At 44.4% G+C, this 22,851-nt stretch overlaps 1 protein-coding gene and 1 long non-coding RNA gene across 3 annotated transcripts in view; one reads left to right on the forward strand and one right to left on the reverse strand.

Annotated features, from left to right (window-relative positions):
- Nucleotides 1–14,589, reverse strand: part of ANTXR2 (ANTXR cell adhesion molecule 2) — a 119,875-nt gene extending 105,286 nt beyond the window's left edge. Inside the window, exons 1-7 of one of the 2 annotated variants that reach the window (XM_033007403.2) lie at nucleotides 14,320–14,589; nucleotides 13,371–13,442; nucleotides 10,280–10,351; nucleotides 3,162–3,243; nucleotides 2,006–2,113; nucleotides 1,841–1,909; nucleotides 927–1,007 (exon numbers count right to left, since the gene is read on the reverse strand). In XM_033007403.2, the coding sequence (XP_032863294.2) occupies nucleotides 927–1,007; nucleotides 1,841–1,909; nucleotides 2,006–2,113; nucleotides 3,162–3,243; nucleotides 10,280–10,351; nucleotides 13,371–13,442; nucleotides 14,320–14,453 (618 nt within the window). In that variant the 5' untranslated portion in view covers nucleotides 14,454–14,589. The remainder of the gene's footprint in view (nucleotides 1–926; nucleotides 1,008–1,840; nucleotides 1,910–2,005; nucleotides 2,114–3,161; nucleotides 3,244–10,279; nucleotides 10,352–13,370; nucleotides 13,443–14,319) is intronic. The other variant, XM_033007419.2, reaches the window with a different exon arrangement.
- A 159-nt stretch (nucleotides 14,590–14,748) lies between these two features.
- On the forward strand, nucleotides 14,749–17,015 carry LOC116965233. The gene is made up of 2 exons (XR_004409216.2): nucleotides 14,749–15,182; nucleotides 15,949–17,015. It is a non-coding gene; the product is annotated as an uncharacterized LOC116965233 (long non-coding RNA).
- Nucleotides 17,016–22,851: the final 5,836 nt, after the last annotated feature.

The raw sequence follows: 22,851 nt of genomic DNA on the forward strand, positions 1-22,851 counted from the left end.
TAGGAAGGAAAATAAGTTGTTTCACTATGACAGTAACTTCCACAAAAAACACGCTATTCAAGGGAAGTGATAAATTCATGACTGCATAATATCCTGTATGTGAGTAGTATCCTTTCTTTATTAAAAAAAAAAATAAAATAAAAAGGAAAGGGAAATGAATTATATCTCAGAAAAAGGATTCCATTGCTGGTTTTGACTTGACTTTTGACAGTAAGCTTTTTTCCATTGTGCTGCCTACATGCAGCAGCAGCACTGTTAACCTTGCATCAAACACGCAGCCTTTAGTTTAAGATGAGGCAAATAAATTAGGTCCCCACAACCAAAGGTGTCTTCTTGACACATGGCTAAAATACTGTCAAGCCATTGACCACAACCAAAATGTTCCTCTTGCTTTGATCCCCTCTTAGAAATCAGAATCATCAGTCAAATAGCCTCATCTCACTGATGGGAGTTTCTAACAGCATGCTGAGAAAAAGGAACTGAAAGTCTTATCACTTACTGGGAAAACAAGTAGTAAAAGACAAAGCTAAAGTATATATCTAGAATGCTTCTCTGTATATGAAGATTTGGGCAATTTCTAAACTGCACTCATTCCTATGATTTTAACCAGTTGTCCTCAACTCTCTTAGAGTAACAGTCTCAATTTTTTTCACACTAAACCTATAGCAGCCATTCCTCAGTGCAACACCCTTAAACTTACTGCACTTGTATGGAGTCTTGAGGACTCCACACGACATCTGAGCATGAATAACTGCAGGAGTGGCAGGCAATGTTAATTTACAGAACTGCATCTCTAAGATAAGGAGGAGAGAACATAATATATTGCAACTACTGATTTAGGAACCAATTCTGCCTGGAAAGGTAAGTGGGACTAGACAGTACGCTGTAATCTTGAGGAAATGTTAAGCTTATTGCCTGATACTCACAGAATTGATTATCCCCTTAAGTGCCTGGAATCCTCCAGTGACAGGGAAGACTTGCTCTTTTGTGTCCGCAATTTTTTCAAGCTTTGGAGAGAAAACGCATGCAAACACGTGAATCATTTGACAAACTAAATTCATCACACTGCTTTTCACCTTTAAAATGTAAATGGATGTCTAAAAACAATTCCCATCAACTCTGAAAAGAGAAGGAAAATTTTGAGTTTTCTCACAGCTAACTATGACTTTTCTAAATGGGAGGACTTACTACAACCCACTGCAGCTAAAAAAATGGTATAGTGGCTAGCTATAGTGTCAAACCACCACACTAAAGAAGCCCTTTAGGGCCTGTATCTTGGCAGTGACTTCATAACTCTTTCCAGAATTACCTCCCCAGTTTGCTCTGCCTTCCATTAAACAGCCTCTCTATGTGCCTTCTATAGTAAAGAGTCTTTTGAGTACTTCTCCATTTAAGTTACTTTCACAGTACAGTAGAAGCTACAGCCTTCATTAGGACACAACAACTCTGGAAGAGCTTTCAGTCACTTAAGGACATGGATCCTTCTTTCTTTTTCTTATCCCAAGGCTGTTATACGTGCTGCTTGAAGACTATAGCTACTCTGTTCATCTGACCTGTAGCCTAATCTGGTTGCCATCTTAATGAAAGGGGTTTTGCCTACATTCTTTCCTGCTGGCAGCTACCAGTTAGCAAGGATATTTCCAACAGGTCTTCTCAGCAGTGAACATGACCACACATTCTATTTATGCCTACATACACATCTGAGTGTCTGCTTCCTGAGCCAGAGAAGACATTATACTGCCTCATGTAATTAAAATTAATTTCTCTATTACTTAACTTTAACTGTATGAAACCCTGTGATAAGGTACTGACTAGGAATTTAAAATAGTAACATTCTTACCTGTTCTTGTACAAAATCAAGGACGCCAACACAATAAACTCTAGCTCCCAGCTCTCTGGATTTCTTTGCCTGCCCAGAATAGAACAGAGGAGTAAGCATTTTTTCATTCCGCAGACAACACTCAAACTCTTCAGAATATAACATGCATTTTCACCTAGCACTCACCTCTTTCTCTGCATACAAGGGAATCTGACCATCTAGCTTGCCATCTGTCAATGCAATGATGATACTAGAAAACCTTGAGGCTCCTTGCTTCTCAATTTGCACATTGGCCTGAAAACAAAAAAAAAAAAAAAAAACATTTATCCAGCTTAAAATTACACCTGAACTTTTAACCAAGATGCATCTTCTAAGTGAATACAGCATCTGAAACAGCACACAGCCTCATCTTCAAACCCATCTCTTGTGACAATCCTCTACCTTCCCTTAACTCACTACTAACAAGGAAATCATTCATCAGGATTTTCCAGTCACCAGTGAGCCCATCTCCAAAGTGCAGAGATCACTAACTGATCAACCCTTGGAAACACTTGATTCTTTCAGGACAGATACTCTGAGTTGTGAAGCTCACTTCTCTTCAGATTCACCACAAGGTTCCCTTTGCTGCTCCCCAAGATTTCAAATGCCAGTCAGTAGGTTCCAAGTTATAAAAAGAATGGCTTCAAACTAAGTATTTTTTTTAAACAGCAACAAACCTGTTTGCCTAGCATTTCAGCCCACAGATCACAATTACAAACTTGGCTCCATAGGCATAAAGGAAGAAAGTGAGTTTCTGTCCATAGCAGCGAAAGCTTAGATCCTCACCTCATCCCTCACCTTCAGGGCTTGAGTCTTTCAACAAAATCGCAAAGTATACTTTAATGGTTATGTCTCAAAAAATATAACCAGTTGGGAACTCCATAATTAAGATAGTACAAAATTAAGACCATTTGTCTTGAAAATGCTGATCTGTGCTGTAAACTCTCCATAAGCACATGCTCTAGAAGGCACTGTTAGACTTGCAGCCCTACAAAGCTGTGTGTGACTATTTACCATGTAATTGGTATGCTGTGTTAGCTGTTAAATTCACGACAAAGAACTGCTCTCTACTGCGAAGGATCAAGTCAAAGAAATTCCATATGGCAATTTTCTATGATGGCTAATCTTCTGCATGGGATTTGCATAGTATGTGGGCAATCTTGGGACCACTTAGGAAACCAAAAAGATTCGAGCGTAACAGACTGAGGCATACAATCAATCCGCTTAGGTTACAGGTTGCTGATGCTTTTATCCAAAGGGTGAGAACAGAGGATATTTTGATTGCAAGATGACTAAAACCTACCTGTTTTAATCCTTCATGTATATATGTGTCACCTGCTGGTTTTACCTCCTCCAAATCCTTAAGACCTTTCTTGATTTTCTCTCTGAAAACAGAAAGGTAGAAGACTTAGCAAGATTTGAAGTGGGGTAAGGAGTTAGTTTATTGATGGAAAAATAAGTATTTGTCATAAAGGAGATCTGAAATTAAAATGTGTAAAATACAGCATTTAGCTGAGATACCATGTGGAGGCAGATTTTGTATTCACAACGGAAGCAGCACTGTGGTAACAGATATTTTAGACCTAAATAACACAATATGCCTCAGCGTGTCAAAGAGCTAGAATCAAGTAAAATGTTTCAGACAGAGCAGATATTGCAAAGAAGTGGCAAAGCCTCAGCATTAAGTAGCCCAGTGGAAATTCTATATTAAGTCTACTTTGGTCAATTAAACCAACTTCACTTCCAATCACACTGCAATTAAAAAAGAAATCCTCTAAAACAGCAGTTCTATTTCTAGAGAAATCTTCCAGGTCAATATGCAGGTATTTAATGGGGTATGACAGAATTAAAATAATTAAAATCTCCTCCCTTGAGAAATAAGTATCAATAGGCAAACGCAGCATGTGCAAGACGCTTCTTGTATCGAAGGAAAGGGACTAGGATTAAGGATAGTTTTTTAAATTTCAGCTGTTACTACATTTCTGTGTGATCTTTGATAAAACCTCACACTTACACAGGTCACAGTCCACTTACATTTAACAGAAGGATAAGGTTGTGCCATGATTTCTCATGGGCCTTTAAATAAATCCATCTTTGACTGCGAGATGTTCACTTAAATATGATGATAAGGGTGGAGAAGATGGTAGGTAGCACAAAAGGAATTATTTCCAGCGAAATCAATATGAGCGAGGAAAAAAAGGCAGAGAGACTTTACTGAGAGAATCAAATCTGGAGGTTTGTGATTCTTATGCAAGCAAAGTTCCAGTGAAGCCCATAGAAAGGTGTGCTAGGAAAGGACAAGTGAAAAAGAAGCGGGGACAAAATTTGGGATAGAATAGATAGAACACTACAACAAACATAGGTGACAAAGAGGAAACCAGCAGGGGTGAGGAGATGGAGGGAAAATACATTGCAGGATGCGTGAAAGCTTTCCTTAGGGCAAACAAAATGAGAAAGAATGCATATGCCGCTCTGCCTGAATGCCACCCACTAGTCATTTGTTCCACTGATGGGCTTCCTCTATGTTTAGAAGCTCTGTTCCAAAGTACAATCCATAGCTGTAATAAGCTCCCAATCACAGGATCAACTGATACAATTGGGGGGGGGGGGGGGGGAAGAGGGATGGGGGGAAGAGAGAATAATGTGGCATTGAATATATGGAAGAGAACAAGTTATGTAAGATAATACAATCTGTTTGATCCAAATATTTTACATTCAGCATCTATAGAAACAACTTAAAACTGATTATGTATGAACACAGATTATAAACCACATACTTAGTGCTTGCCAGAAATGAGTGGCAGCACATCACAGGCGTTAGTGTTCTGCTGCCAAGAAACAAGCAGCAACTGAAGTCCCAGTTTTCTGAAACAGATTTCATTTTGCAAAAATAGCTTTTGTACAGTCGGTTCAGTTTTATTTATCTAAAATGTCTTGTGACCCGGTCACACAGAAATCTCTGGTGTTTCCAGGCCTCTGCCTAAAAGGGGTTCCAGGAAAATCTTTGGCAGCATGAGCTTTCTTTAGCTGCATTTAATCAGTCACCAACTCTTTCCCTCGGGGCACATCTGTACTAGATAGACCCAGCCAGATGTGAACAAGCTCCACCCGTGCTCTGAGCTGGTCAGGTGTGAGCGAGTCCTGGTCTGGATCTCACAAGGCCAATGTGGGTGCGGGACCTGGGGGCCCGGCAAATGAACCCCACCAGACAGCAGAAGAGGTTAGTTCAGCCGTGCTAAAACTCGCACCCAGCCGGTTTGGAGGGTGGGCACAGGAGCTCGTGTCTGCCTGAATCATTCTGATAACTGGACTCTCTTCAGTCAACCAGCCATTGCACCCTGAAGCTCTCATTCCCACTCTTCAGTGCTCTCAAAACTCTCCTTTCTCTTTTTGTAGCCACAAAAATCCACAGAGAAGGTCTGGTTTTAAAACTCATCAGCACTGAAATAACAGAGCCATGACCTCAGCCTGGGCGTCTGGGTGTCTGGACACTACCACAGTACAGTTCAGTAACAGTGGTAAAGGCTGAAGGGCCATGGGCTTCATGGTTGAAGTCAGACAAGGGAGGAAAGTGGAAAAAGCAAAACAAAATCAGCAACTTAGAGCCTGTCTGTGTTTGGGCTGAATGAGTATAAATTTAATATCTCTTCCCAATTCAGCATATGTGCTGCATCACATCTCTGTTTTTTTAGAAAAGGCACGTTTAATTTTTAATAGCTACCCTGTCTGTTCTCTGTTTTAAGCTTTGTAACTACTTCAGATAATTCTTCCAGCATCAGCCAGACAAACACAACCACAGCTATGAGCTCTCCATCATTTTGCTCCATGGGTTCTTTTTAGCTAGTCCATGAACACGGGCATAATCCCAGTCCAGATGAGGTCAGGAGAGGTTCTGGTGGCAGCTTCAGCAACGTCCACTGCTCTTACCTCTCTGGGAAACTCTGCTGTGCTCTACCTCAGAGAGCAGGACTTTGCACCAGCATTAGACACCTCAGGTGCAGAGGGTTTGTTTGCTCTGAGGGAGGCTGTGCCAACTCTGCTGTGAGGCATGAGGGCCTATCTACAAATACTGCTCCCTGCACAGGCCAAAGTCTACACCGAGCTTGTCTTGTACCTTCAGTGTCTCCACAAGGCAGGGCACTGCAGAAGTAAATTTGGAATTGAAAGCATACCATTTAGTCTAGGAAAGAGAGACTACAAAGTAGCCCAGCTTTGCAAATGACTGAAAAAAAATCAGTTTAACATAAATTAAAATGTAGCAACCTCTCCTTAACTGATCATGCTCCACAATTCAGATTTACTTTGGGGTCTAAAAGTAACTGTCTTTCCCAGTTCTCCTTACACCACAGCAACTGTCACCAGCTCACAGGAGAGGCTTCTCTGCATAAACTCTGCTGCACCAAGCTGAAAGCTTTTATTTAGGCAACTCACCAGGTCCTGTTTTCATCACTGTTTAGTATTATCTCTTGCTTTAAGTAAGTTTAATTGACATAGTGCTAAAAATAGTGTTGTCAGCAGCCAAGTGGTCAGACTACTGATGTCGTTAAGGCATTGCTGTGTTTCCTTGCGTAGACAGGGTCACAGCCAGCCCTCGCTGGCAGTGGAATACAGGTAATACTTTCTTCTTACTGCAGCAGGATGTAGATCACACCCCCATTTGAAAGGACCAACAAGAAAGCTACAGACCAGTTAGGAAGCACAAGCCACCTTAGTTTCTCTGAGACACGATACTATCTTTGAGAATAAGAACACTTAACAGAAAGGGATAATCATTTTCCTTAAAGGAAACGTGCATCTTCAGCATGTACAAAGAAAGGCTTGTATTTGCTAGAAAGCAAAGCATGCTTAAGGACTGAATCTTAAAAACTTTATGGAGAAAATACTGTGCTTGTACATTAGCGCTGCAGAGGTTAGAACCAGCTGGAATCATCACAGAAGCTTCAGGTTGTGCTGATTCAGTTGGGCAAGGAGCTAACCTTGCATGAAACAATGAGTCTCCATTAATATCTATGCAGTTTTAAGGAGTGGTGTTCTTAGCTCTTCTGGATGAGGGACACTATCTTACATTTCCTTTCCATGTTGCATTCTACCTATTGAAGTGCTAGAATCTTGAATTGTTTTTCAGTGTGTTGAGAGTATGACCGCTGGCAGGGAAACTGTGATTCCCAATGAGCATATATTTATCATCAGGAATGAGACTATGTGCCTGTGAGGCAACATATTTAATCTCTAACAAATAAAGGCAAACAAAATAGGTACTTTGGTTTTGCTGCTAAGAAAGAAGTATAATAACAGGAAAACATACAAACTTGTTAGCAAAATGAAGGGGGGGGGCAAAAACTCTTTTTTAACAAAAAGAGGAATGCTTACATCCCTGACAAACAGAGCTCGCGTACTGGTGAAAGGAAACCCTGCACATCAGCCTCCTCAGATGCATAATTTGGAGGAGGTTCCTGCTTTCTACACCTCTCAAATACTACAGAGGGCTCAGTACAATTATAATAATTATTCTGCTTCAAACTTTAGGCCTCCTGCATGGGCTCCAGATGGAAAACATGTAAGTGGCTGACTTTGCTGTACTTTATACACTTAGCAGAACATGCTCTCTGCAGATGGCTCTGTTTTGGCAAGCTTCTTGAACCAAAGCATAGGGTTAGCTCACATGACTGAGGCTCAAAATGCATAAATGTCTATCTTAGAGTACATGTCTCTGAGCAAGACAGCAATAGCCAGTGCTCCACCAGCCTATGGACAAGCACACTAAGGTCATGTACCGGGTACTACAGTGTCCTATTTTTAATATATATATAATCTTTCTTTGGCTCCAACAGGAGTTTCACCTAAGCAGAGTCATAAGGGCTTGCCCAGGCCATGGATGTCAGTCAAATTCTGCAGAAGCAGGTTTACAGAAACCTGAAATTCTGCTGGCCAGCATAGAGCTGGCCAAAGGAGAACACAGATGACATTGTACCATCCAGATGATATTCATTTTTCCACACAACTTGCTTTTCAAAACCAGTGGCAAAACTGAGCCCCAAATGTGAATGCATACATCTTTGTTTACCACATAGTGTACAGTTTCCAGCTAAACCTCTCAGGGAAAACGTGTATCTCTAAAATGGGATATAACCATTGTGAGAAGTCTTTTCCATCTGGGTGTTATTTTTATTCTATGTATTTATTATAGCATTGTGTGTAGTGTGGTTAACAGTGACTTCTGTTTCCCGAGTTAGTCACATAGCACTGTTCATAGTCACAAAATATTTGGTAATCTGGAGGCTTCGGCGCTATCGTGTGGGTTTCTTTTATATCCACAGCTTTATTATGCAGTAAAAAACAGCAACAACTTTGTGCAAACAATCAGAAGCCTAAGGCGTTCGAAACAAAAGAGACTTCCCTACTTTGAACTAACTGCTGGGAATGAATTGTGGTTTCCTGACATTCGCGAATTAGCAAGTCAGCAATGGGAGAAACATCCCTGCAAGTCCAAAATGCACATTAAAAAAACAAGGCCATAATATGCCATGATCACACACACCCACCCATCCCCAAAACTGCACTGTACTTAGCGTCCCCATCTTCTGCTTGGAACAATGGGAGTTAAACTTTCTAAGTCATTTTCCCCTGTTGACTTCTTTAATATTTAAAAGGACAGCTGTTCCAACTGTATCTATCCATTCTTACCTATGTACATATGGTCACAGTTATTAATGGCTCCTTCTTCATTCTCCTTACAATTCCTCCTAACCAATAAGGGTAGTAATTTCCTTTCCCCTACCACACTCACAAAAGCACCAGCAAACCTTGCATTAAAGAAAAGACCCACAAAGGAGCTCATCAGAACTCAAGAAGGTTCTTCCTATGTTTTAAATGAGGTTTCTGAGAAAAGCATGCTTCTTTCCGTGGCTTAATTTGTGCCACCCACAACCAATGAAAAAGGCACTTGTGTTTCAGTGGCAGGGTTCCAGAGTGCTGCCCAAGCCTTCCAAGTGGTCTGTACACTACCAGTGCTGACTCTGTGCTTGATAAGGAATAGGCCACTGACAGGGATTAAGGGCCTATTGAAATGGAGAGAAAGGATCTCATTGACTTCAGCAGTCCTCAGAACAGGCTTAAGTGTCCTCTCCTGACCTCTCGCATGCCATCTGGAAAAATGCCTTATTACCTTGTCTCTCCCTGCAGAGAACAGATCCGGTATCCAAGTCTGGGTGGGGGGAAGTGAACACTTGGCCATTCTCAAGTCAGACCACTTTTTTTAAATGCTAAATCAGGAGGGGCTTAGAATTTGGTCCGTGGACATCTTGCTTCTAAGATGTCAGTATACATTTCTGTAGTGTGACACATTTGTCTGTTGCCAATGACAGGTCTCTTCAGTAAGTCTTGTACTTGCTATTATGTTTTATTTAAAAAAACCAAACAAACAAAAACAAAACACACAGTAAACTAACAACTGTGGCAGACCACACTTTGTACTGACTCTACTAAAGTGAGGACCACCTCACTTCCACCCTGCCATGGTTCATTAAAATGATTCTTAACGCTTAATCCACATGTTTAAAATCCAGAAAGTCGTGCAGTGTGGTTAGCTTCTGGACAGAAGGGATTGAGAGAGGAGGTTGTGTTGTTCTTGGCAAGGCTGAAAGGATGCTGAAGGACGCTGAGGACAGTGCAAACGTCCTCTGCTGAAAGCACTGATTCCACAGTATCATTTTCCAGTTCCTGTGATTTTAGTAGATAATTTTGCAACAATCTTTCCTCTACCTGGTTTCCTCCTTCTGTTCCCCCCCCACCTATCCTTGACATATCCTAGCTGCTAATCCTTATTTGCTTTAGAAATCAGAGTGAGCAGCCTTGAATTCCACTGTCTTTGAAAACATCAACTGAATGAAAGAGTTCAGGCACATCCATATATCATCACAGTGCCAGAAAGATCTCACACCTTTCAAGTGGCACCAACTCCACTGTCTAAAACAGATTTTGAAGCTGTCATCTGAAAATACACAATTAAAACCTACCTTGTATGAGATTATGGGAAACATTAATTTACCGTTGTATGCTTTACCTAGACATGAAAAAATACTGAAGCCTTATCTACAAACATTGCTTTATAAAAGTAAAAGCAAGTATCATTTCTCCTGCTGTGCCAAGGAAGATGCAGAATGAAAACATTACTTGTAGCTGTTCCGCAAAGTAGTGGCGGAGTTCACATCAAGAATTTATTTCCCATCATTCTCCTTTTTTTACTAGGCTATCCATTGATATGTTCACAAAATTAAATCCAGCTCTGCACAGAGGCTTCATGACTGACCATCGCTTAAAGGTATCAGTTATTGTTCAGTATCTGTTACTGTTCCCCTGATTTAATAAGAGCCCTTGCGGGGGGAGGAGGGAGAGAGGGAATTAAAAAAGCTGTGTACTAACCTGTCTCCAGTTAATGGCATAATGACGTGTGCCTGGGTGGAAAACACGATAAACGATAATCTCATCTTGGGGCTTTTAAAAAAGGGAAAGAGAGGAAAAAAAAAAAAAAAAACACATTTTAGACAAATTAAGAGAAATGTACAGATGCACAACATTTCATTCACTTATTCATGCTTCATTGGTATCATCTTTACCCTCCAACTTTCAAAGAACATACTTTTGAACTACAAACCCAGAGTAAGAGAGGAATTCAAAGGATTTCTGCCCATCTGCTCCTTACCCAGATGCTTCGAAAATTAAGTAGCAGAATTATTGTTCTTTCTTGTCTGACTAGACTCCAGATCAAGACATGCTAAGCTTAACAGTGAAGATGTCGCGCGATGCAACTGAAAGTGAACTTCATAGGTTGTGATCTACCAATGTACAGAAGGTAACACATCCTTTTACATTGTCATGATCACTGGTGTAAAAATAAGTCAGTGACGTACATTCAGGGTGCGCTCTTGCGTTGGGGTATTAAACACAGACACATTCAAAAGTCAGTTTCCCCTTTTTAAAGGTTGATCATGACACAACATAAATTTCAAATTGTGGTTTTTGGTCATAAAATCATCAAAGTCAAAGAAACAGTGCCTTCCAACTGATTCACCTCCGAAAAAGTAGCGTGACAAACTCTTTCAGAATGAGTATGTTTTTGTTTTGGTGACAAAGAGTTGTGACACTTAAGATCAACTTCCATAAAAGTATTTGGGGAAACATCATTCTAAAAATCAATTCTGTATGAATAGATTTTATTAAGGAATTCAGCCTTTTTGAAGAAGACCACCTGTCTCTTCCAATGAGATTATGAGAAATTATATCCAACTATCAGTGGAAAATGCAGAACAACTGATGCTCTGGAGGCCCCAGACAGTAACTTTCCTAGAGCAAATTTGTAACAACATCTATCCTACCTGATTTTAATTTTTATTCATGACAAATTCAGTATATTCAGTAATTTTATAATTCACTGTCTATGTGTATCAGCTTTAATCAAATACGTTACTGTTAATAAAGACATGGCACTTGGAAAGATGAATGACCATACATTTTCAGTTTACTTATGTGAATGATGCAACTTAAAATTATTGACATCATGGAAATACAAGTACTGGGCAAATCTTTGCATAGAACTGTACAGATCTTGGATTTAAGATCCAGTCTTGCAGTCTATTTGTTAAGGCTCTGAATACAAAAATCTAAAATGCTCTAAATTAAATTATAATCTAAGACATGCGATTATCAATCTTTTTAGTTGCCAAACAAAAAATAAATGCTTGCAATCCCAATCTCTGGTAATTACATCTCCATCTAGTCCATATAACATGAGGCTTCCCTACCTGAGATGTAACTCTCTGTGTCTAACAACCTCCAAGTTACAATTTAGCTAACTTGTCTTTAGGAGGACCACAAAACTGTCCTTTTCACAAGACATCCCTCTTCTGTTCCACTCTCCCAGCACTCAGCCGCGGTGATGATGGAGGAGGATCGTAGGAACACACCCGTTACACCTGGTAGCCCTGCCAGGCACAGGCCTTTCAGAACCGAGGATCAAGCATGCAGCGCTGTTACTGCAAACATGCACGTTACAGACAAACCAAATTGGGGAGCAGATGGACCGCCGTGAATTCTTCAGGTAAGGACTGAAGGAAACTCCTGCCACTTGGTTCTTTGCATTCTTCTCACAACTACTTTTTTCAGTTTAGGAAAGGGCAAGGTGAAATGACCCCATGCCCTATTCTGAAAGCCTTCTGAGGCCTGAAGGCAGGACAGAGCCTCGTGAACCTTCAGAGGCCCTCCAGCCCCGTCAGGGAAACACGCGGGCAGAGGCCCTGTCCAGGCTCCCACGAGAGCCCAACCACCATCACACCGTGAAGGGTTTGTGCTACACAGGGCTGAGTGATCGGCACCCGGACACCGAGCGAGATGCTCGTAGGTTGGACTGTCTGGCCCCATGCCATGATTGATCCTTCTCGGGTGTGAAAGATCAGTGGGAGTAGCTTGCCAACTCAATAGCTTTATCTGAAATAAAGATAATGCAGCCAGACCACTCCACAACAACTGTTGCAAAAGGGAGCATCATTTGGCTGCAAAAGATGATGAACTGAAAGATTTACACTGAACAAGCACCACCCTTTCAGAGGGGCCAAATGTATTTTTTTACCACTCACTGAAAAGAAGTGCTGCTTTGGAATCCTCAGGCTCTTGAGTTTTTTTTTATTATTCTATGGCTTACAAAGTAGCTTTCAAAAGCTTGTGTCACCCACTTGGTTTACAGAAGACTTGCTTTTTACAAGATGAATGTAAGCAATATTTAATTATGCAAGCCTAATTGTATCCCTTTATTAGTAAGCCAAGATTATAATTGTCCACTGCACTTCATTTTCCTTAGCAAAAACTACCATAGCGTCTGTGTCTTTGAGGGGCTTCCTTTGTTTTATTCTGGTTTGGTTTTTTGTTTTTTTTAAGCGAAATGATGCATCACAGTAATCCTCAGCTGTTTGTACAGAGTACAGTTAACCAGTATTTACAACAGCCATTTCTGTGGTAGCAATACTTGCCAGACAATACTGCTAGTCAGCTACAAAGTTGATTACATATATGTACAACAAATATACTGTTAACAAGACATAAACTTCCTGTACGTTTGAGCTTGAAAGATACTCCCTTCTTTCTGACCTGAACCATATATTTACATCTATATACACATGTGTTCAGACTGCCTTCTTTATACAGATCTCTAAAAGAGGAAGTACTCCATCAGAAATGAGGCATGTGCCTTATGGAAAAAAAAAAAAGTTTAAAAAAGTCTTCAAATTACATCTGAGAGTAATTTTAGAGATTAAGTATTTAAAGATGCTTATTACCACCTTTCTACTGAGCTCCAAACGTGAGAAAATGAGGTAGAAGTTTCCAACATTTTCCAGCATTTTGGGCACTAGAAGCCAAACTCTTAACATGTTTGTGAAACGTATCTACTGATCTTACAAAAAGCATGGGGTTTTTTTCAGCATATCCCAGTATTATAGATGTCACATGGAGCAAAACGCACCTCACAAATCTTTCTGTCAGCTGATTTACAAAATCAAATATTTCATGCCAGTTCTGTGCTACACTCCCAGATCTGAAAAGAAAACAAAAACACATTAGTAGGCCTTATTTAAGGAAACCAGACAAGGAAGGGTGACAATTTCAGTGAGAAATTAGACAATACAAGACTACTTGCTTTTCTAATTATTTCAAGTTGCCACCAACCCCGGCTCCCAGCGGTACCCGCGTGCGATTTTTGTCAGGCTAAGGCACGGCGAAATGCATACGTTAAACAGCACCCCGGAGTGAAAAAATACATAAACAATCTCGCCGTGAGGCCCAGCAGCATTGGTTCTCTACCAAAGCGGAGCCCTTGCTCCTCCCGCTCCCCCCGCAAACGCAGGGCGTGCTGATGGCGATCTGTTATGTACAAACTTCGCCACAAAAAAAAAACATGATAATCAACAGCTGTTGAGGGGGAGGGGTGGCAGATGCTGCCGGTCGCTCGGGCTGCCTCGAAACTGTCTACCCGCGTACTTTCGGTCAGAAAAATGTGCCTTCTCTAAAATCCTCTTCCCCACGAACTTCACAGTTGCCACGGACGCGCGAGGGGGGGGGGGGGGAGGGGGGAGGTCAAACACACCCCGACCCCCCCCACACACCACACACACACCTTTCAGCAAGGCCACGGCGAGTGCCGAAAACTTTCTGCGCGCCGACACGGCCCGTCACCCCCGACCGCCGCCGCGGAGTGCCCGTGTCGCGGGTGCCGCTCCCCACCCCCCCCCCCCCCCCCCGCGGCTCCCCAGGCACGGCGGCGGGCGGCCGTTAGCCCGCGGCGACCGTTAGCCCACCGCGCGGCAACGGCGGGGCCCCCTCAGCCCCGCGGCGGCTCCAGCGGCCGCGCACGGCCGGAACAAAAGCCGCCCCCCCCTCCACCTCCCCCCCCCCCCCCGCGGCGCCCCGCTTACTTGTCCAGCACGAAGTACATGTCGAAGGCGCCGTGGCACGACGGCCCCTCCGGGGCTGGGGCGGCGGCGGGCAGCAGCAGCAGCAGCAGCGGCAGCGGCAGCGCCGGGCCGCGCGGGGCCAGGAGGCTCGCCATGGGGCCTCGGGGCGGCGGGACGCGGCGGCGAAGAAGGGAGCGGTGGGGGGGGGACGCGGGCGAGGACCCGGCGCTGCCGTCCTGCCGCTCCCCGGGCGCGGGCGGTGCTGAAGTGGCCGCCCCTCGCCCGCCGCCGCGGCTCGCCCGGCCCGGCCCGGCCCTCCCCGCCCGTCAGCGGCGGCGGCGGTTGCCTCAGGCGGGGGCCGGGGCCGGGCGGGCTCGGCGCGCCCCTCTGCGCCTGTGTGGCGCGGCCCGCCTCCCTCACCCGCCCGGCTTCGGCGGCCACCCGCAACTTCGGCTAATGGCGACCCCGCGTCGTTCCCCGCTCCCTCGCCGCCGCCCCGGGCGCCTCCCCGGCAGGCGGCGGCTGACCCCGGGATCGCGGCCTCGGCGGGAGCCTCCCTCCAACCCCGAGCTCCGGCGCGGCCGCGACCTCTTTCCGTGGGACTGGCTGTGGGCTCCGCTCCCGCCGGGCCAGCTCCCGGGTACCGGCGCGGTGAGGTTGCGGGGTGGGGGGGGTGGGGGGGGAGAGAGGAGAGGTGGCGGTTTCTGAGGCGCGAAGGGTCGTCGTGCCGGGCCCCCCACCCCCCGCCGTGCGGCTGGATGGAGCCCACCCGTGGACTGGTGACCGAGGGAGCAGAAACGTCCCCTGCCCTGCCCGGACGGGTTCGGCTCGGTTTGTGCAAAGTTTGAAAGCCCCCGAGAGCTGACAGAACGGATTGCGACATGGTAGGGCTATGTTATTCCACGCTAACGACGAAAACGTGTGATTGAAACAAAACCCATGGGTCTCTAAGCTTCTCGTACTCGGGGAGGGCGGGCGGTTTCCCTGATCAGCTCCTCTAAACCGCGTCCTCGCCGGGGTTTGACATCCAACCTGTACGTGAAGCCACTGTGTGTCAGCTGCCCCTCTGAGGACATTTAACCAGGAACCTCCTGTCACCCTCTTTTTTTTTTAAAAAAAATTATTCTTTTAGTAAGCCTTAGGGTTCTTTGCCAGAGGCGCTGAATGTTGAACATTTTTCTAAACCAGCAGCCGGCTAAAAGCTGTTGCAATCCGTGTTCCAGCCATACATGTTAGCCATTTTCTCTGTGTTAGAAACTGGCTACGATAGATCCAAACTGTTGCTCTGGGACTGTGCACGTGGTAACTACCAGAATGTACTGATTTACAATAGACTTTGCAAAACTAAATATAGAGCAGACATTTGGTTTGAAGCAGAAGCTGGATCCTTTGCAGTGAACATGAGGCACTGTAGAAAGCGTCGCTTTATGCTGCAAGAATATTATCTTTCAGATTTTTCCATCTGTGGTTTCAGATACTCACAGGAAGTTCAAACATGCTTAATAATCTTAAAATATTATCTGAAGGCTAAAAAGATGCGTGAATTTTCTGTGAAGAAAAATGCTAGTCATGTGACAAGCTGCATAAACCAAAATTATCTCGTAAGTTAAAAATAAATGTCTAGCCTCTATTTCTTTGTTTCCTTTCTAGAGTTTTCTCCACGAGCGTTATGTGACAAGCAATCAGGAAGACTTGAAATAAGATTGGTTATTCTTTTTTTCACCATTTGTGTGCCCAGAGCTCTGTTTTAATAGAATCTACTTTGAGCAGCTTTGACTTACAGTGGACTGCATTCACCACCACGATGCATGGAAGCTCAAGACGCAGGGCTCTCAAGCATCAGAGACCTCAGGAGACTTCTGATTAGGAGCAGATTCGGGATTCTCTCTCATAACGTGTTAAGTTACATTTTACTAGCCAAGTAATGTGCTAGAGCTCCCACAAGCCTGTCTCCCGTCATAACATCAATCACAGGAGCAATGAGTCAATAAGGCTGTCCAACTGTGGAAAGATAAAGCACAGTTCAGAGGTGTCCTGTGCCTTATGACAAAAAAACCATCTTGCCTTCAGAATCTGATGGTCCTGGCTTCTGATGTAAGTGGTCAGAGGGTAAGCAATTTACCAAGACAAAAATCCCCCAGAAATTACTGATTTCCCCATCACCTGCCATATAAATTATTCATGAGTCAGTATGCATTTGTGACTGGCAGTAAGCTGTCATGGCCTTGTGACTTTTATTAAATTAATGTTTTATGGGGCCGCATAGAGGATATTACCTGGAACCCTACCACTTGTTCCCAAGATGCTCTTTTTTTTTTTTTTTTCCCCTCATAACTATCTCATTTCTCAGGTTGACCATCTTATTTACATCTCCCTTTTAACAGCCTCGGCTCCGTTGTCTGTTTTTAATTTGAGTTCCTCGTGTGGCTAGGCATCCTGCTGGCATTACCCAGAGGTATGGGTGCTGCAGAAACCTTCCTGCGGGAAAATGCTCTCGATGTAGGGATTGCAGGGCACAGTCCCCGGGTAAATACAGGTGAGAAGGGGGGCAGTGATCCTCTCAGGATTTACGTAGTAAGTATGTCCGTTTCCCAGCAGCGTGGCTGGCGCTCCAGCCACCAAGCCACAATGCTGTGTCTTACAGCAGGTTGAAGGGAGGTGAAGCTAAGTGTGTCTTTGACTGAAGAAGGGTCATTAAAGGAAATTTAAAGGAGAAACACATTGTTTGTATTTCTCTCTGTCAAGAACTGATGTGGCTATTGTGCTTCCAAAAGCACAGCTTACTGGAAGCTTCCATAATGGGATATCTGTTTTACTGTGGATATAAAGGCTGGCATACTGCTCAGGAGAGTCCCGACAGCTTGAGTGTCATTAATAGGTGAGAAAAATACACGGGGGGGGGGGGGGGGGGGGCGGGGAGGGAGGGCTGATCTTTGGTACCCTCACTGAGCCTCTATCTCTCCATCAACATCTTCCTTGTTCATGAATGATAACTTACAAGAAGAATCCTGCGTCAGTCACGCCAGCGGTAAGCTGGCAGAGTTGATATTTTCAACATCCATCTTCTCCTTGTCACTTCTAACAGACAGGTTTCCCATGCTGAATTGCTTGTTGGAATGACAGGACTCCATGCAGAATTATCAAGTATTTTCTTGCTAAATTGGGTCACAACGCAGTCCCACTGCTGTGAGATCAAACAAATTATTTCTGTTTTCCCAGCCGCAGACTTTTGAACAGCCTTAGTCTTTACACAAGTACTATTTCTTATAGAAAGAATGACTTGAGGATTGCAGATTGCTGTCAGCATTCCCCATGTGCAGTCATGTGTCATAGATTAAGCCTCGAACAAATTTAATGTTGAATATGTACTGGTGTTACAGTATATTCTATTCCTTTCTATATCATTTCCTTTCGCTCTCGGTGCAAATAAAACAGATGAAGGGGCTCTGTCACAAAGTTAGAATGGGAGGACTGAAAAGAGCTTTGCAAAATGAAGTATGTGAAATAAATACACCAAATCACATGCAGTTAGAATTCAGTCCTAACCTAGACCATATCTGCACATCTTAGTCTACCAGTGATTGAAAGTTTCGTCTGCACAAACACAACAGAATTGTTTTCTAACCAGGACAATGACCTAAACAAGGATCATGTGGCTCTCACAGGCCACGTAGGTGAATCAGACACATCAGCTGCTCCGAAAAGGATCTTGAGCCTCATCCCTCTGCAAGAGGAGCTGGGAAAGTCATAGTCAAAGGCGGCCTGCTGGAGATCTTTCATTTCATCCCATTTCCTGCTGTCTTTGGAAGGTTTCCTGCAGGCACAGGGCTCTGACCTGACACAGCCATGTCAGAATGCCTTCTCCACGCCAATCCAAATGCAGAGCCAAGCTCTGTACGATGCAAGTTGGAAATTTCGCAAAAGTCTGCGGACCAACAGTGATTTATGTCAGCCGAAGATCTGGCTCATGAAGTTCTTAATGTCTTTGAGCTAGCAAGGGTAAAGGGTAAGTAAGCAGTATTTTACAGTCCCCGTGGATGCACAAAACATGGAAGATTAAGGACCAAGCAGCCTGTGCTTTGCCAAAGAGCCTGGAAAAGCGAAGGCTGGTAGTCCATTCTATCTCGGAAATGCTGTGCAGTGCCGCCTCTCCCTCTCTCTGCAGAGGCGTGCGATGTGGCGGAGCAGGCTTTCTGAGGGTTTCCAAAACAAGCTGCACTTCAGCTTTCAGAGCTGCACGAGTCAGCCCCAAGCCCTAGGAGCACTTGCCTCAGCTGGGAGTACGTGTCATGTCATCCAGCTGTAGGAAATGTTACTTCAAGCGCACGTGACCGACTGTGTTTGGAACAAGATACCCCTGCCGTTTGGGGATTTGTGATAGCCAGGGTTTGCTCTTTTCTTCTTTCCAAGTGTGTGAATTCCTCTTTTAGCCTGTGGTTTCTGCTGAAGTAGCAGACAAATCACACCTGTTTTGCTGGGGTGGTTGGTTGAGAGGGAGATAGGCAAGGAAGAGGTGCCTGACAGCAGCTCGTGGCTATTTACACGTGTTTGGCTTCATTCACACAAGGACCCAGGGGCCTCCTTTTCCAGTTCTTCAAACTCGTTAGGTCATGCTCGCCTCTTCCCCTTCTCCACGGCCACAGCGCTGAGGAAAACTTGGACTGCAGTGCCCAGCCCCCGTGGGACAGGTGTTTTTTTCACTGTGTGCACACCAGCACAGGAAGCAGAGCACAGGGAAACGTGATTGCCCTGACAACTGTTTGTGTACTAATTGTCAGAAATACAGACTTGTGGAGCTGAGCAGAGAAACACTGCAAAAAGTTCCTTAAATGGGACCCTCGTGCTGCTCCCTCTGGTGCCCGTGGAGACACTTGCTTATATCCAAGGAGCTGGATGGGGTGTCAGTATCTTGCCAGGGCAGGGAAAAAGATCACGTTACACAAGGAGGAGGGGAGCCCTCATGCTCTTGCCTGTATCGAGGGACCAAGGCCAGCTGCAGAGCTCTGCCCCAACACTGGCCCAGTCTCCTGCTGGCTCTGGGTACTGGTTCCATATCTGGAGTAGCAACAGCTTCCCCTCGCTCACCATTCCATTGGTTTCGAGTGGAGCTCACTCTCACAAGGACCTCCTTTACACTGATTTCTTGGGCCACAGTATTCACCAGTGGCTGAGAGGTCAGGGAAAACAGAGGAACCAGGGAGAAACCGTCCTCAGCTGCACTTGGTATGTATAAGGCTGACAGCATTTGGAGGAGCCATGTAAAAGAAACATCTCCCCAAAATATGGGCATATCTAAAATTTCTTGAAGTGCATAATGACAACTGGTCCCTTTCAGAATTTTCCTACTGCTCAGAAATGATAGACTTTTGTTTCATCTCTGTCCACTGTTCAATCTGGGGAAAGAAAGGTGGGTCTGGCACTATTTTTTTCTGCGGGGACATAACCCAGACAGACCTCTACACCACAGGAGGACACTGCAGCGATGTGTCCATGCTCCTGCCATTGCAGGACCCTCAGGTCACACATGTCCTGGCTTTGGACAACCAATCTACTCAAGCAAACGCATTCATGCTTGATATCACCACCTGTCTCATAGCTGCACAGCACTTCTCAGCTTTGGGACGTGGCCAAATCAAACCTGGCGGATTATGATATCCATCGTAAGCTGTGAGACTATGCTGTATTTATGTGCTTGGATAAATGAACAGAGAACTACAACTCAGGCGGTGGTCTTCTGATTTTTTGCTTTCTCACCTGATACTGAGGAGCCATATTTTTGTTATGACAGATTCACAAGGTAGAAAAAGACTATTTCTACTTCTTCTGAGGATCCTTTTCTTCTCCATGCAGCAAATACAGATAATGAAAGGAAGGTGTTAGCTATTCTAGAGCAGGGAAAGCTGTGGTCATTTAAAACCGAACTCTTAAACACAGCTTAAAAGTAACCCAGCAATAGAAGCAGAAGTTTTCACGTAGAAAGTCAATGCGCAGATGAACATAAGTTTACCACCAAGATTTACTGCACAGAACAGTACAGTACAGTTTACAGTACATATGGGTTTATACAGCTCCTTTCTTCAGCAGATGATTTCCCCACATGTTGACCCTTAAGACCCACCCACTCCCACCTCCTTTTTTGGCCCAGTCTGGTTGGGAAGACTGTAGGTGAACTTCGTTTGTGCCAAACTGAACTCAGCATATTTCAGAAGGAAGTAGTTGGAGCGAAAAGTCCACATGTGACTTCAATGTAACCTGGCTGTAAGCCTGCCCCTGCCCTCGGATATTTGTTAATGCTGCAGCAGAAAGATGGTGCTTGGTGGTGGGAAGTACTTCATTGCTCCGGTGAGGTGACCTCAGCAGGAGAAGAAAGGAACTTTGGGCGTAACCAAAGTCAAACAGCAGGTTGGCGATGGCACAGGCAGAGGGTCAGGAGGTCTTTGTTGCTTGTTAAATTCAATTCTGGTCCAGGATACCTCTGTACAACAACTGTGAGACAGACTGCTTACTACAGGATACTCAATGAGTGCCAAAATTTTGCCTGGGAAAAAATTAAACTTGTGTGTGTATGCGGCAGCGGTTCTGATTAATTAAATATACTTGCTGATTAAGGTCCAGATTTGCTGTTCTGCCACAATCTACTGGAGCAGGGCGAGAAGGGAGAGCCGAAGGTGTCCTGGTCCACTCCACAGCTCCAGCACGCCCTCGCGGCGTGCCGCCTGCCTGCTCCGCAGCAACGGCTGCTGGTAACGTGGCAGCAGGCACCAGCCAGCTCCTTGAGACCCTCTGAGCTGTGTGAACTGAAGGACGGGGGCCACGCTGATATGAACCCATGAGCCATTCTAGCTTGAAACAGAATTTGACTCAAGGCAGCTCACAGGAAAATATTTTTCTTCTCTCATCACAGGATATAAACAAGACATGGAAGTCTCCCGCTTTGCAAAAGAAAAGAGAAACCAGACTGACTCCAGGAGTTATACAATATGCAGTAGTTAAGTTATTCAGGACCTGCCTCCTGGAGGATTAGCAATACAAATCCTTTTTCCCCTTTACAGATGTAGCCTCGTGTTCTGTGCTTATTCTGTAAATTAGTGTCTAAATGAATAAATAAAAAGGCTAGCATTAAGTAACACAGAAACTCTCATGTTAGTGTGGTGTTGCATGTATCATCCAGATGGAAAGTATCTGTCTAGACAAATCTGGGAATTATGCAAGCTCAGAATTCCTGAATAACCATTCATTTCCAACATCATTAAACAGTTTGCAATACCCACTGAAAATACACACAAAAATGCAGGGGAGAAAAAAGAAATCCCCCCGAAAACTAGCAAACCTAAATATTAGCAATATGTTGGATGAAAGATAAACGTGAGAATGCAGAGCGATGCCACTAATATATGCACCTTGAACCACTAGTTGCTCAGACGAGCCAGGCGTGCTAATTGGTACTCCTTCCTGGTCTCAGCAAAGGTGGAGAAAGCTCCATTATTTTTTGGTGTGATTATCTGCTGGCTTATTCCCTACATGGGGCACAGAGCTGTTTGTTCCCACTTTTGCACAACTGTTTGTTTCCACTGTGCTCAGATGAGCAGAAGGAACAAAAACAAAGAAGGAAAGATGGGCTGTCCTGGTGCACACCATCTCAGAATAAGAATAAATCCATCTTGGCCCGGGAGAGCAAAGAAAAGCACAACAGAAAACATGGAATTCCTGCTCTGCCCCAGGAAGCTGCTGCTGGCTCAGAGCAGCACTCAGGGATAACTTAGCCTGGGATTTTAGCACAACTCTAGAGTTGTAGTGACCCTTTTTGGTCTTCTCAGGAAACAACGGCCCAACTAGAGGAGACAGAGGAATGAAATAGTCAAGAACTGTCTCGGAAGAATAGTGCATCTCATAAAAAGGATGACACATTTCTGAGTAGTATATGAAGGGGCAGGGGGGCAGAAAGCATAAGCAGGTACAAAACAGGTCACAATCCTAAAGCCACCCCATTTGTGACAGTTTTATCCAGGGGAAAAGGATCACACTCCTTCTAGGGTGCATCCAAACAGAAATGTAACTTCTGTTTTGCATTATACCGGTTGAAAAGTGACTAATGTTTATCTACCATCCAGCCTGACCTCTTTGGGTCTGGAAAGGAGAAAGAGAACATTATGCTGTGAAGTCAGTTTTGTCTTCCTAGGCCTAGGAGAGAAAGAGAAGAGAACAATTGGGAGGATAAATGATAAAACAACTGCTTATGCCGCTGTTTCAGGAAAATTATGTAAATATTTATGCAAAGACAGCTTTGCAAGGCCAGGGAGCTGCAGCAGGACTCCCCCTGACAGCGTGCTTGAGCCGCTGTTGGATCAACAGCCTGAAAAGCAGATGTGCCAATTTCCTGTATTTGATGATGATGGGTCCTAATTACACCAGAGCTGTGGCAATGTCCTTTCTTATGTATTACTCTTAATTTTGTTTCATAAAGTCATCTGTGCAACGTTCTTCCGGCATGCAACCATGGTCGAGTGACAGTCACGAAGAGCTTTATGCTTAGCAACAGCAGCAGACAGCGCC

The sequence above is a fragment of the Tyto alba genome, unplaced genomic scaffold (assembly GCF_018691265.1).
Source record: "Tyto alba isolate M040663 unplaced genomic scaffold, T.alba_DEE_v4.0 Super-Scaffold_23, whole genome shotgun sequence".
NCBI lineage: Eukaryota > Metazoa > Chordata > Aves > Strigiformes > Tytonidae > Tyto > Tyto alba.